The following is a 15,883-nucleotide window of genomic DNA, read 5'->3' on the forward strand; positions in this document are numbered from 1 at the left end:
TGTGTGAATCTTTATGGGTGAGGTGGGTCTCTTGTAGGCAGCATATAGTTGGGTCCTGCTTTTTGATCCAGTCAGCCAGTCTGTGTCTTTTAATTGGGGAATTTAAGCCTTTTACATTAAGAGTTGTTATTGAAAGGTGTTGATTTATTCCTAGCATTTTATTGGTTGTTTGGTTGTCTTAGGTTTCTTTTGTTCCTTGCTTTCTGATTTACTGTTTGGTTTCTTTGTTTGTTGGTTCCTTAGGTTGTAGATAGTGTTTTTGTTAGCTTGTTTTCTCTTCATGAATGCCATTTTTATTATACTAGCGGGTTTAGATTTTTCTTGGGTTTTTATGGCAGTGATAGTTATTTTTCAGGAACCACACCCAGTACTCCCTTGAGGATTTCTTGTAAGGGTGGTCGTGTGGTAGTGAACTCCCGCAGTTTTTGTTTGTCTGAGAAATATACTATTTGCCCCTCATTTCGGAAGGATAGCCTTGCAGGGTAGAGTATTCTTGGCTGGCAATCTTTGTCTTTTAGTATTTTGAAAATATCATCCCATTCTTTTCTAGCTTTTAGGGTTTGTGATGAAAAGTCTGATGTTAACTTGATTGGGGCTCCCTTATAGGTGATTTGACGCTTCTCTCTTGCAGCTTTTAAGATTCTCTCTTTGTCTCTGAGTTTTGCCAATTTGACTATGACATGTCTTGGAGAAGGCCTTTTTGGGTTGACTACGTTTGGAGATCGTTGAGCTTCCTGGATCTGAAGATCTGTGATTTTTCCTATACCTGGGAAGTTTTCTGCCACTATTTTGTTGAATATGTTTTCAATGGAATCTCCATTTTCCTCCCCTTCTGGAATACCCATGACTCGGATATTTGAGCGCTTGAGGTTGTCTGATATCTCTCTCAGATTTTCTTCCATGTCCTTGATTCTTTTTTCTTTCTTTTTGTCTGCTTGTGTTATTTCAAACAGCCCATCTTCAAGTTCAGAGGTTCTCTCTTCAACTTTGACAAGCCTGCTGGTTAAACTCTCCGTTGTGTTTTTTATTTCGCTGAATAACTTCTTCAGTTCAGCAAGTTCTGCTACATTTTTTTTCCGGACATTGATTTCCTTGTACATTTCCTCTTTCAGATCCTGTATACTTTTCCTCATTTCATCATGATGTCTAGCTGAGTTTTCTTGTATCTCATTCAGTTTCCTTAGAATTATCACTCGAAATTCCTTGTCAGTCATTTCAAGGGCTTCTTGTTCTATAGGATCTAGAGTTTGAGATTTATTAACTTTCGGTGGTGTACTTTCTTGATTTTTTGTATTTCTGGAATCTTTTTTTTGGTGTTTATTCATTGTGGCAGGGGGTTGCACAGACCACCGGTCTGAGAGTAATGACTAACTAGGATGTTGCTGTGGTTGCCAATTTGGTATGGCTCCCTCCGTGACTGCTCAGTTCGCCTCTAGTGCCTTGTGTGTGTGGTTGCCTCGGGTCTTGGGCTTCTCCGGGGAGCCACCTTTCTGGTCAGCTTGGACTCTGCTGGGCTGGTGGATCACGTACCACAGGGTGTGTGATCTCTGTTGAGCTTTCACTTCCTGTGCAGGACTTCTCCCTGTTCCGTGTGCTCTGGCCCAGGCTGTTAGATCGTGCAGTGGCGACCCCACCGGGTGTGTGGTTTCTGTCCAGTCTCCACCTCCCTGGCCGCACGTCTCTCCCCTCTGTGTGCACTGTGCTGGGCTGGGGCGTGTCTTCTGCACCCCTCATCTATCAGCTGGGCCTTCAAGACCCTGCTCGGCACCGCCTCGCCCAGGAAGTCTACCAGGTTTCTGCTAGGCACAGACGACCGGTCGCTCTGGGTGCCTTTGTAGCACTGTGTAGATCTTTCTCGGGTCTTTTTCACCTTTGTATCCCCCCGGTATAAACCGAGCCTAGCACCCGCCTGCAGCCTGCTCTCCAGCAGGTTCAAGCGGACCTGGGAACTCTCCTACCACACTATTCCCAACCAGAAATTCGTTAGGCTTTTTTCCAAACTGGTGGCCGCAGAGATGGTATCTGCCTCCCAGTAACAGGAAGCTTACCGGGGGCCGGAGTCCAGGGTGTGGTGGAGTGACAGTCGGCCCGCCCGTACTTCCTTGCCCTCCCAACACTGGCCGGGGATGCCCCACGCCACCAGCCCCGCCAGAGAACTGGGGAGGGAGTGGGAGAGGAGGCCAGTCTGCAGGCTCCGGAAAGCCCTGCGCCAGGCCAAGCAAGTGGGAGGGCTCAGTGATGGCCGAGCAGGGAGGAGCTGCCAGCACCTGGGAAAATGGAGGCAGCACCAGGGCGGTGAGTGGCCTGGTGGTGCAGGCGGGAGCCAGGTGGGCATCCGCCCCCCGAACAGAGCTGGACCAGGGGGTCACTCACAGTGCTGTGCCAGGTCGGGTGCTCGCTCTCTGTCTCTGGTTTGTCGCCTTCCGTGTTCTCGGCTGCTGCTGCCTCGGGCTGTTCAGTCGTGGCGCGGGCGCTCCCAGGAATCTTCTTTAATGCCGGCCTGAAACCTCGAATCCTGAATAGAGCAGCTGGCCGCCTTCAGCGCGGCCCCAGCCTCCGGGATCCTGGCTGCATCCCGGCAGCGTGTTCCCTGTTTCGAGACTCGCTTTTGCAGCTAAGAAACAGTTCTTTTCCTGCTCCACACTTCAAAGCTGTTGCCTGTAAATGAGGCAGCCTCTCCTGCCGGGGGCAAAGTGGCTGTCACCCCCCACGACCGGCCAGCGGCAGCGGTCCTCCCTTAAGAGATGGCAAGAGGAAGGTCCACAAGTTTCCCGGCTGCCTGAGGCCCAGTGGCCGCCTTTTCCACCTCAGCTACTCCGCGCGCCAGCCGCCGCAGCCACCGCGATCTTGAAACTCCCCCTTGCTCTCCTTTTAAGGCCCTCCAAACCATTCCCATGACCACCATTAAACCATCAACTTAATCATTTCTTTAAGGCTCCACCTTTCAATTATCATAATAAGATCCCACCCTCTCAACAGTAACAGTGGGGATCAGGCCTCTAACACAAAAACTTGGGGGACACAATTCAATCCATAGAAACACACAAGTCAATAAATGTGATACATCAAATCAACAAAATGAAGGACAAAAACTGGATGATTATCACAATAAATGTAGAAAAAGCATATGACAAAATTGAACATCACTTCATGATAAAGGCTCTCAGCAAATTAGGTATTGAAGGAAAGTATCTCAACACATTAAAAGCCATTTGTGACAAACCAATTGCCAATATCATACTGGCTGAAAGCTTTTCCCTTAAGAACAGGAACAAGACAAGGATGCCCACTCTCACCACTCCTATTTAACATAGCATTCGAAGTACTAGCCAGAGCCATGAGGTAAGAGAAAGAAATAAAGGGCATACAGATTGGAAAAGACAGATCAAACTGTCCCTGTTTGCAGATAACATGATCCTATAAATAGAAAAACCTAAAGACTCTGCCAGAAAATTCTTAGAGCTGATAAACAATTTCAGTAACATTGCAGGATATTAAAAAAACGTGCAAAAATTAGTAGCATTTTTACATTCCAATAACAAACTAGCAGAAAAAGAAATCAAGAAAGCAAGCCCATTTACAATAGTTACCAAAAAATAAAACACCTAGGAATAAATTTAACCAAGGAAGTGAAATAGCTCTACGACAAGACCTACAAATCACTGCTGAAAGAAATTAAAGAGGACACAAAAAGGTGGAAAGACATTCCATGCTCTTGGTTTGGAAGAATTAACATTGTGAAAATGTCCATACTACCCAAAGCTATCTACAGATTCAATGCTATCCCTGTTAAAACACGAATGACTTTCTTCACAGAAATAGAACAAACAATGCTAACATTCATATGGAACAAAAAAAGACTACAAATAGCCAAAGCAATCCAAGGTGGGGGGGAAACTGTAGGCATAACACTACCTGACTACAAATTATACTACAAAGTTATAGTAATCAAAACAGCATGGTACTGGGAAAAAAAACAGACACTTGAACCAATGGAACAGAATAGAGAACCCCAGAAATCAACCCACAGACTTATAGCCCACTGATCTTTGATGACAGCACCAAGAACATACATTGGCAAAAAAACCATCTCTTCAATAAATGGTGCTGGGAAAACTGGACATCCATATGTAGAAGAATGAAATTAGACCTGTACCTCTTGCTGTATACCAAAATCAACTAAAAATTTATTAAAGACTTAAATATAAAACATTAAATATAAAACCTAGGAAAGTATATAACTCCTAAAAGAAAACACTTCAGGAAGTAGGACTGGGCAAAAACTTTATAAGTAAAACTCCAAAAGCACAAGCAATAAAAGAAAAAATAAACAAATGGAATTATATCAAACTAAAAAGCTTCTCCACAGCAAAAGAAACAATTAGCAGAGTGAAAAGACAGAATAAGAGAAAATATTTGCAAACTATGCATCTGACAAAGGATTAATATCCAGAATTTACAAGGAACTCAAACAATTACACAGTAAAAAGACAAGCAACCCAATTAAAAAATGGGCAAAAGAGCTGAATAGACATTTCTCAAAGGAAGATATACAAATGGCCAACAGACGTGTGGAAAAATGCTCAATATCACTAAGCATCAGGGAAATGCAAATCAAAACCACATTGAGATATCATCTCACCCCAGTTAAACTGGCCATTATCAAAAAGACAGAGAATAACAAATGCTGGTGAGGATGCAGAAAAAGGGGAACCCTCCTACACTGTTGGTGGGACTGTAAGTTAGCGCAGCCACTATGGAAAACAGTATAGAGGTTCCTCAAACAACTGCAGATAGAACTGCCATACAATCCAGCAATCCCACTGCTGGGTATGTACCCAAAGGATTGGAAATCACCATGTTGAAGGGATACCTGCACTCCCATGTTTATCACAGCTGTATTTGCAATAGCCAAGAGTGTGGGAACCAACCTAAATGTCCATCGATGGATGACCAGATAGGGAATTGTGGTATATATACTCAATGGAATACTACTCTGCCGTAAAAAAGAATGAAATTATGCCATTTGCAGCAACATGGATGAACTTAAAGAAAATTATATTAAGAGAAATAAGCCAGGCACAGAAAGAGAAATACCATGTCCTCACTCATAAGTGGGAGCTAAAACACACACACACACACACACACACACACACAAACACACACACAAATAAAAAGAAAGATATAACACTTACAATAATACATTTAACTTTCAAAAGGAGGGAATAGAACTGAGAGTACTAGAGGTGAGAAAGAGGGAGGGGGAAGGGGTTTAGCAAGAAATTGGTAAAGGGCCACAAAAAATGATTACATTGTGTAATGCTGAATATACTAACTATCCTGATTTGAGCATCACATATTGTGCACAGGTATTGATATTTAATGAGGACCCTCACAGATGTGTACAATCAATTTTGTTTCAATTTTTTAAATAAATAAATAAATAATTAGAAATTTAACAAAATAAAAAACATATCAGGTTATTTCACCTTTAAACCATTCTCAGAAACTTCAAGTGGAAACTTTCTTACAGAATCATATAACTTTCAGATTATGTGGGTTCTAATAGAACCAGTTCATAAAATACACCAGAGTTTATGATCATACAACATGGCATCACATTTAGGCTATAGCTATTTAATGTTAGTAGAGAAATCCCTGTCTTTCCTGGAATCAAATATGCCATGCCCCAAATTCTTGATTTTGCATTCTGTAGGAGCTGCATTTATAACTTTACAGTAAACCATAAAATTGTAGTCTTTGAATTTAAGATAAACTGACACATGACCTGGTTTCAGTTGTCAATTTAATTTTTTTTTTAAGTTTTAAATAGCGTTTAATTCAAAAATTGTCATTTTGGAATAAATGTTTTAGGTGGAAAGAAGACTTGCTGGCATCTCCAGGAAATTTGGAGGTGGGTGGCCACTTCATAGAGGAGTGGTTTTAAGTACAGAAGCAACATGTAAAAGTAACTGAGGTTTGTTCAGGCACTCATTTTTCCAACAGCCAGTTTTTTTAAGTAATTTTTAAAAATTTCCTCAGTAGGGTCCAGTGGGGTAGCAGGAGCATGTACCTCCCCACCAGATGAGGGTTTGTGCTTTGCTCTTGCAGCTTTTGTAGATGCCTGAGAAGGCTCCTGCTCAGTCTTTCCTCCAAGGTCCTTAATGGGGTTTTACAGCCTCTCCTGGGCTCGCACCTTCTCACTGAGGGAGCCAGGGAAGCTCTGTGTTTTCCTTTTGTGAGCCTCATCCTCCCACCTCTAGAAAGGACGGGTTTTTCAGGGTTTGTTGCTGTTGTTAGGTGCTAGAGAATCTGAGGGTCCCAGGAGCCAGCAAGAGAAAATTGTAATTTCGGATCAACTCTGGTGTTCCAGCTCCAAATTTCACACTGGACTCTGCAGTGGTTCAACAGGACTGAGCAGCTGTGGGGCTCCCCCTACTGGTCCCCGGCGTGAGGCGCACCTGCAGAAAGTCAGCCTAGCCCAGGGACAGGCTAGAAATAGGACACAGAAAAAAAAAAAAGCCGTCCAAAAGAAGGGTCTTTCTCAGTAGAGAATGGCAGCACAGAGGAAAGACCAACAGACAGGAGAGTGAAGCAGAGGCCAAAGCCCTGGGAAAGAGGGAGAGCCCGGGGTGGGTACAGAGTGAAGCCTCTAAGGATGTGCTGGGGACAGAGACAGCACAGATACAGATACAGACCGAGGGGACGGTTGTCACTAACTCTAATCCGTCAGTGACAGTGGAGGTTTGTTAGGGGCCAAGCCTGTGGAAGTTTTGTAACTGAGTGCTCATTCCAGAAAACTGGTCTGAGCTTTCCTTTCTTTATCCATGAAACTTCGTGGCGAGTGAGAACGGGAGAAAGAATTTTCTAGAACTCACCACAAGGTGGCACCAGACGCCCGTGGCCGTCATGAGGTCCTCTCCTCCTGGTGGGCTTCAGAAGCTGGCGAGGAGGTCAAGTCAGGCTAGATTCAAAGGAAACAAAGATCTGCACCCACAGAACGTTACTCTAGCCCAAGGAGAAAATAGGGCACCTAGAAAATAGGCAAAAAGCATGTTTTTTTACGAGACGGAAGGGGTAGCCCCGAGACAGTCCAGACAGGCGGACTGAGTCTGCAATCCCTCTGTGAAAGGAACTTAAAAGAACTTTGCTGCGGAAGCTGGGGCGGGACAGGAGATAAGCACGTGCAGAAAGCCTGGGAGTGGAGCGGGGTGAGGAGGCTGTTTCAGGCGTCAGGTGAGGGGGTGTCTTGGACCGGGGATTGGTGGTGGTCAGACGTGCCTTCTGACTGGTGATTTCACACTTACTAGTCGTCTTCACTTATACAAAACATGAATCAATAAGCCAGCACAGTCGAATAACAACAGAAATACATGCCACTCAATTCGTCTCCTGTGGGAATTCATTATGTTAGCTCTTGCTCTTGTCGGTTACCATTATGGACAGATGACTTTTCAAATTTATTCTATCAATTGATGCCAGCCAATATTCTCCTTTTGATGCTCACATTGTCCCAACTTTGGCCAGTAGGAACCCTTTTTAAGTTGTTTCTTGTGTATTCTTGAATGAGCTAATTATTTAAAGTTTTGCTTTCTGGACCAACAAGGTATATGTGTTCTAGCATTACCATGTACCTTTTGTCCCCAGACCAGACATGAAATCAGCTATTACTGCAAGAAACCTTGGTTCCTTTGGGAGAAAAGTAGCATTAGAAACGAAATGTTAGGGTACATCATGGGGGTGACATTTTCACTGGGCCATGTCAAAGTGAAAAAGCCAAAATATTTTAAATTTTGGTTTATAAAGGCATAACTTCGTATTAATATGTTCGATTCAGGTCTAAGTACATCATTCTTGCTCAAATGTGGGGGTCTACAATTGGCCCTCCTTTTCACTAATCTTACAATCTAGATTCCTATCAAAATAAACACGTAGTTGCTTTATCTGATTATTTAAGAGAATACCTCAAAAGATATACTATCAATACAAATAGTACAAATACTGAATAAAGGGTTTTAGACTGCATATGCTGAAGGATTTGTTGCCAATTTACTTTGTTCTAGAGTCACCCACAATTATTACCTCTCAGTGTAAGGACTTCCCTGACCGTTCTATCTCAGAGGTCTTCACTCACTTGCATTTTGAGAAGGCTGTGACCTGCCCCCAGCCCCATGTTCTGCTCTATCTTTACACTTTACACTTTTCCCTGAGACTTAAAAACTCCCAGTATACTAGGTAATTCACTTAATAATCATAATACTTTTATTATTATTATTATTATTATTTCCCCCTTACCCCATCAGAATGTACGCCTCATGGAGCAGGGGCTTTATTCATTGGACCCTGGTGGGTTGTTTCCTGAAGGCGAGAAAGCCTGACTTGATTCTGGGGTCCAGGGGACCTCTACTGGGTTGGGCAACAGCAAGGGTCATAAGAGACAGTCTTCACTGAAATTTCAGAAGCCTGCAGGGCTGCTCCCAGGCACCCTCCAATACTTCTCCCCAAATCCTGTGGGACTCAGTGAGAAGGAAGCCAAGCCTGGCCCCCTGGGCTTTGTCACTGAACACCTGGAAGGTTTAAGCTTCCAGAAGAAGGAGCTTGCCTCATGACAAGGGTGACCATGCTCCTGGTTTGCCCAGAACAGTCCCAGTTTACAGCGGCTGTCCTGTTGTAATTATTAATCATGCCTCTTTCGTGTGTTGAAGTGTCCCAGTTTGAAGGAGCATGTGATAGAGATAAATCAACTGGAGGGGAGGAGAGGGGGCCTGGAGAATCAGGACATAAACGCTCCAGGACAGGGGCTAAGAGGAGGCAGCCCCTCCACCAACGAGGACTAGTTCAGTGTCTTATGCATGGCTGGGGCTCAGTTAAGGCATGTTTGGGATACGGGGACACAACAGAAGACTCGAGAGACATCTCTATATACCTATATATGCCAGCAAAAGTGGATGGGCAGTAGGACTAGTTGTGAGAGATTCAAGTGAAGTCATTTCTTGGTTCTGGGCTTGGGCAGGTGACAGAGGGACAGCACCCCCAGGGTGAAGGAGCAGGGAAGGGGAGGGATGATGACTGTTGTAGTAGTATGGTCTTTATTTTTGCAAAATGAAAATTCATTTCCACTTTAGGCCAAATATGAAATGAACACACACTCTTCATAAAAAGAGTCAACACAGAAGCATGAAAAATGGTACAAAAGAAAAGCTCTTCAGCAATCTCATGCCCCTGGAGAGATGCACCCTCTGTCTACTGAGCCCCACCAGGTGGACATGGGCTTGTGCGCCCCTGTCTTGTGGGGGAAACACCTGGCTGAAGCAGTTAGACTGTCTCCACCACCCGGCTGGCTGGAAGGGGCCCAGGAAGTGGGGGTGGAGACAAACCAACCCAGAGGCGCCAGAGCTGGGAGTGGGGACTAACGAGCGATGCGAGGCTCAGGCCCTGCTCATCAGTCCTTGCACCCCTTGGGGAACTGCCCCGCACTCCTCCTCTGACCTTCGCTCTTTTCTTCACCTGGAGGGGACAGTGGGTAGAGGCTTTCAGAGGTGGGTCCTGAATGAGTAGACTGGAAGGGGCTGAGGACACCCTGAGGAGCTGTCTCAAGGAAAAGAGGGTCCCCAAGGGATTTCCTGTGGAGTGAGGGTGCCAGGAAAGACCCGGGAGCACCCTACCAAGGTGACACTTTTGCCAGCTGCCTTGGTTGGGGTTCTCATGCAGCTGGAGGCTGCCCCCCACCCCAGGCAGCCCCTGGCTGTGGATTCCCGGGGGCTGTGTGCAGAGGACTGACTGTTCCTCCCTGGCCCCAGCCCTACCTGGGGTCACCCGCACTCCTGACAAAGTGTCCTTTGGGGCCTCTCTTGAGTCAAGGTTGACGATGTAACTAGAACTCTAAGGACCATTTTTTTGGCAAGAACCAAAAGGATTACCCAGGCAGACCCCTTTTTATTTTTAATTCTGCATTTTAGCAGCTCTACAGGAGGAAAGGGTTCTGTTATTGACATGCTTCTGCATTCCAGTCTCATCATGCACAGACGTTCTACCTGCGTCCTCAGTGCGCACACACTGTCTACACCTCACAGCACTTCCCAGACCCACAGTGCTCTGCACGTCCCATTTCAGCCAGCTGTGGCCTCTCTCCAGGCCACCTACTGCAGAGCTTGCTGGGCCACTGCCCTCTGCACAGGCATCTGGCCTGAAGCAAAATCAGTGCCCCTGCTCCCATCCTGCCTTCCCTCTTCAGGGCTTCCTCTGGGAAAGTGACCTCCAAGCCAACTAGTGTGTAGAGCCTTTGATTGTTCTATTACACACTTACATCCTGCTCTCCTGAAAAGCTGAACCAATCACAGCATACAGTGGCACCAGTTTCCCTACAGCCCTGAGAGTGCTGGGTGTATATATGTGAGGTGTGTGCATATATATATATATATAGAGAGAGAGAGAGAGAGAGATTAACAGGTATGGAGTTGATTCCCCCATTACAGTTAAGAAAACAGGACCACAGGGATTAAGTTGCTTTCCCCAAAGTCACTTAGTTAGCAAATGGCAGCTCCAGGTCTGAGGTCACATCCCCTGACCCCCAGTCAGTGCTCTGTTGACCAAACTATTCTGCCTCTGACAGTCGCTTCTAGACATGGACACAGCAGGCTCTTACTTCTCTCGTCCCTTGTCAATGGAAGAAAACAGAAACACAGCCTTTCCCCTCAGGGTTCCTGTGTCCTGCAGACCAGGTGCACAGCTTCACCTGAGCTCTTCCCCAAGCCCACTAGATCCAGGCCCTGAAGAGTTCCTCAGAAGACAGAACGGCTGTGGCACAGGCATCCACCTCTTCCCTTCTGCAGCTGATCAACTTCTGGGGTGAATTGGTTATTTTCTGAAAAATAATTTTTATTAGTATGCTTTAGATGCTAGTAGTAGTAGTAGAGTAGTAGTAGTAGTAAAAAATATCACAAAAATCCCAGCTATTTGTTTAATTAACTTTCAAGCAACTTTCAGAATACTAGAGATAGAGGTGAGGTGGTGGGGGCTTGGGGAGGGACAGGTTGGGTAAAGGGCATAAAGAAAACTCACTATTTATAATAATATGCTTATAATAAATAATATTAAAAATAAAATAAAATATCTTATAAACAATTTAAAATATTTCAAAGAAAAAAAATTAACTTTCAAGCAGCCAAAAAGCCCAGAGAATTCCAACCCCTAGATCAGCATTTGCTGAGACCGTCTCCCAGTTCACTGCCTAGCAGCTCCCTTGGAGACCTGCTTGGTCAGTGCTCTCCTCTCTGGGACCCTGCTCCACAAATATCCTAGAATGTAATTCTGGTCCCAACAAAAAGTCTAAGCCCTTCCACCAGAGAGCTCTGAGAGTAATGACCTGGTCTGAGATGCTCTATGAACAGCCCCTCACATGGTGCCCAGTCCAGAGAGGGGCTCCATAAATGGGAGTCCCTCCCTCACTCATATTCATGTTCCTGCTGCCTTCCCCCAGCAACCCCAATGCGTAATCCTAACTGGTTGTAAACACACAGATATCAACTTTTCAGAGGGACTCTCCACCCCTTGCTAGCCTGCTCACCTCCACCAATTTCTCCAGCTTCTCCTACAGCTACCTCCCATGACCCTTCCCTCATTACTCCCAAGGGCAGCACAAGGGCACAAATAGCCACAAAGGTTTCCCCCACCTCAGTCCCCCAGAAGACATCAGCTTCATTGAGCCAACTGTCCTTGATCCTTGTTTGTAAAGAGGCAGCTGCAGGGGCTCACTCTTAGTGTCTGTGGGCAAACGCCAACAGGAACAGACAGCACACAAGCAGGGCTCACTGAGGAGAGTGTTAGTGTGGAGCCGTCACCAGTGCTCTGCTGCTGGCCCAGCTGGATCCTCAGGACACCGGCTGCCCAAACTGCAGTGGTTATGCTTGATTATTTTTTAAATTCTAGACCAGTGCCATCCAATGGAAATATATTGTGAGCCACAATACAATTTTTAAAATCTAGTGGCACATTTTTAAAATCTAGTAGCACAATTTTTAAAATCTAGTAAAAAGAATCAGGGGAAATTAATTTTATTAATATATTTTCTTTAACAAGTATATCCAAAATATTATCATTCTAACATATAATTCAAAAAAAGCACTAAAATGTTTTACATTCTTTTTTCTATATTGTCTTCAAAATCCATAATGTATTTTATATTTACAATACATCTCAATTTGGATTAGCATCATTTCAAGTGTTTAAATAGTCACATATGACTAGTGGCTGCTATGTTTGACAGAACAGTTCCAGAACATTAAAGTAAAACAAACAGCATAATCACAGAATTTCAGAAGGTGCAACACTTTCATCCCACAGGTTAGAACTAACCTTCAAGCAAGGCTTAGCTGATTGTTTAAAAATCTGAATTAGTTTTCAACATTTAAAAATCAGAAGATTTCTCATAAAAATCTCAATTTCTGGGCTTCTCATTTAAAACTTGGAGGGCTGGCAGCACTGGCTCACATTCCCTCTCGGTAACAACCTGCTGGAGCTGAGGCGCAGTCTCCTTCTTTAGATGGGACGTGGCTGCCATGGTTCCCACCATCTCTCTATTGAGTTACAGTCATTGTACTGCACACTCATTTCTTTAGTTTTTCAGTACCTGTCTGGCCCCCAATGCATCTGAGCTCATGAATTCCACTTTCTATGAAACACACAAGGTCATACTTAGGATGGTCCATTGGAGAGTTACGAACTTGGGGCCACCTTCATGCTTACTACCCACATTCACTGGAATATGAAAGCAATAAGAGAAAGAGCAATGTGAGTCACTGATAGGAAAGGGAGACATTTTAGCACCAAAACTCCCATTCCTATGAAACAAGTACAAATGAAAGACAAAGAAAGTATATTTTAAAATAGAGAATATATTCTAGGAAGAATTTATACAATTTTCCTTGCATGCACAGTTTTGCTTTAGATTGTTACCTGGTGATATAAACTTCAATGGAAAGAAATTCTTACTGGCATATTTCAGAGTGCAACCATCACCAATTGTAAAATTGCAGATGTAGACATGAAATGTTTCATCCATACAGATAAATTAAACACAAACTCTGTAGGACTTTTTGAAGAATTGTCAAGGATTTCTGATTGGTAATTTTCCACGGTTTAATTGGAAAGATGGGTAGATTTTTGCGAGGATGGCTTGAAAGCACTTTTTAATGGTTTGGAGGATTATCTATAAATATCACAAATGTTGAAGTGGAACTAGACTGTGCTAAAGGCAAGGCTGAGAGAGGGGGAGATGCAATAGTGATGCACAGCTCCAGGATGTGTTTGGGATTTAATAGATACTAGTGATCTATTTCTCACACAGCACTGTGCGGAAATGCATAGACTCAAAGAACTGGCCCACTTTAAAATCTGGGGCTGAAAACAAAATAAAACTTAAAAGCCTTATGGAAAAGAATGCATGTAGGAACAGACATCAGAATGATATAGGAAGGATAGAAATGGAGAACAGAGAAGCAAGAGGTAGTCAAGGGTAGTGGTTTCTATCCACCATGGATGAAATTGGTCATATTGCCAGAGGATCTTCTCATTTCTAGTCTCTTCTAAGCTGTTTGGTTTTCTCCAAAAGCTAATTTTAGAATGTGGCTTTTAATGCATTAGGATTCCTAGAAGTTCTTGCCAGTTTAGGATTCTTCTTGTATACCTAAAATCCTATAAGAATTTGACCCTTTCCCTGTTTCTTTCCCTGACTCTTTACTCTGTTTGTCACTAACAAGGTTGTGGACCTTGGGAAGAGCTCATACTCCTGATCTGGAAGTAGGGAGGAAAACTCTGTTGGGCCTCTAAATGTAGGACCAGAATAGAAAGAATGAGGGAATGTTAGGAATGTAATGGCCTGAGAGTAGAAGGTGAGCATGGACAACAGAGTTAAGAGAGAAATCACAGAGGGTGACTAAAGCGTGCAGCCCAGATGAGGAAGGCTGAACATTTGACCATGTGTGGGAAAAAACAGCTAGTGACATGCCTCAGTCAAGAATGCTCCTTTACCATCATCATTTTGGGTTTGTTCAGGGATGCCTCTTTTATTGCAGGTTTCAACCTCTATGTATGGCAGAAAAGCACTAATAAGACCAACCCACCTACAGATAATAACTTTAAAAACTGACCAAAACATAAAACCAAATTCCTTAAGTCACTGGAAAACAACCAAATGTTGACACTTGGAAGAAGAGAATGTTTCCCATTTTTTTACAGCCTCTTGTCTGAGGACAGGTCCCACTTGGTGTCATGAAGGGTGACAGTCTTACTGGCTTAAAGAATCAGAAAACAGAGTTTGGCACAAACAGAGAAGTTAGAAAGTAAGAGGAGAAATCTCAAAAAAGAGAGAGCGAGAAAGGGGGACCTACAAATTCTGCACAAAAAATTCTACTCAAGTCTCTGACCTGTGAACTGTGTGGGGAGCAGGTATGGGACAAACTCCAAACAGTCCAACTAAGGCTAAACAGACTAATAGATATCAACTGCCTCCTGCATGGATGACCAAAATTTGGAATTTGCATTCATCCAAGATAACTGCTTACTAAAGCGAACAAACAAAAAATCAATAGTCTTCAGAGGAACATAACAGAATCCAAAATCTCTACAACATATTGTTGAAAATATCCAGAATATAATCCAAAGTCACCAGACATACAAAAAAACAGGAAAATGTGATCCATACTAAATAAAAAGCAATCAATAGAGACTAACCTTCAGATGACCCACCTGGTGAAATTAACAAAGATTTTAAAATAGCAGACAAAGGTATTATAATTATGCTCAAGGACATAGAGGAAAATATTTTCATGATAAATGAACAAATAAAAAATCTCAGCAGAGAATATTAACTATAAAAAAGAACCAATTGGAAATTCTAGAATTGAGAAATACAATATCTGACACTTAAAAACAAAATTCACTAGATATGCCTAAAAGCAGATTGGTCATAACAGGAGAGACAGTAAACAAGATAAGCTAATAAAATTACCCAATTTGAAGTATAGACAAGGGAAAAAAATAGTTTTCTATAAAAATGAATGGAGCCTCAGGGATTTGTGGGAATAATATCTAAAGGTCTAATGTACATGAAATTGGAGTCACAGAAAGAGAGAAGAGAATAGGACAGAAAAACTACCTGAAGAAATATGGCTGAAATTTTCCCAAATTGTGGTGAAAAATATAAATTTACAGATTCAAGAAGCTCAATAAACAACAGGCATGATAAATGTAAAGTGAACCATTCTGTAGTGCATTGAATTATGTCCCCCCAAAACTCACTGAGATTTGAATTGTGTCCCCCAAGTTTTATGTATTAGAAACTTAGCCCTCACTGGGACTGTTAAGAGGGTGGGAAATCCTATTATGGTAATTGTAAGGTGGAGCCTTGAAGAGGTGATTGGATTGTAGGAACATGCAGTAGTGAATGGATTAAAAACAGTGGTCAGGGGTGTGGTTCTGAGGGCTTTAAAAGAAAAGGAGAGTCTCTCTCTCTGCTCTCTCTGCTTCCACCATCTTGCAGTGTGAGAGCCCTAGGTCACTGACACCACCCCCAGATGGACTTTGGACATCTCCACCTCAGAAACTGTAAGCAATAAATTTAATTTTCTTTATAAATCACCCAGTTCAGTGTACTTTGTTATAAGCAACAAAAACGGACTAATACACATTCCTAGGCATATTATACTCAAACTGCTAAAAAAACAATGGTAATTTGAAAGCAGCAAGAGAAAAAGGACACCTTTCATATAGGGGAACGATGCTAAAAATTATGTCTGTCTTCTTATCAGAAACAATGGAGTCAGAAGCCAATTAAACAACAGTTTTAAAGTAGAAAGCAAAGTCTATTGTCAACCAAGAATCCAGC

At 43.2% G+C, this 15,883-nt stretch overlaps 1 protein-coding gene across 1 annotated transcript in view; it reads right to left on the bottom strand.

Annotated features, from left to right (window-relative positions):
* Nucleotides 1–9,093: 9,093 nt before the first annotated feature.
* IL20RB (interleukin 20 receptor subunit beta) overlaps nt 9,094–15,883 on the bottom strand; it is a 30,615-nt gene continuing 23,825 nt past the window's right edge. Inside the window, exon 7 of the mRNA XM_063114901.1 lies at nt 9,094–10,864. Within this exon, the coding sequence (XP_062970971.1) occupies nt 10,757–10,864 (108 nt within the window). The 3' untranslated portion in view covers nt 9,094–10,756. The remainder of the gene's footprint in view (nt 10,865–15,883) is intronic.

The sequence above is a fragment of the Cynocephalus volans genome, chromosome 11 (assembly GCF_027409185.1).
Source record: "Cynocephalus volans isolate mCynVol1 chromosome 11, mCynVol1.pri, whole genome shotgun sequence".
NCBI classification, from domain to species: domain Eukaryota; kingdom Metazoa; phylum Chordata; class Mammalia; order Dermoptera; family Cynocephalidae; genus Cynocephalus; species Cynocephalus volans.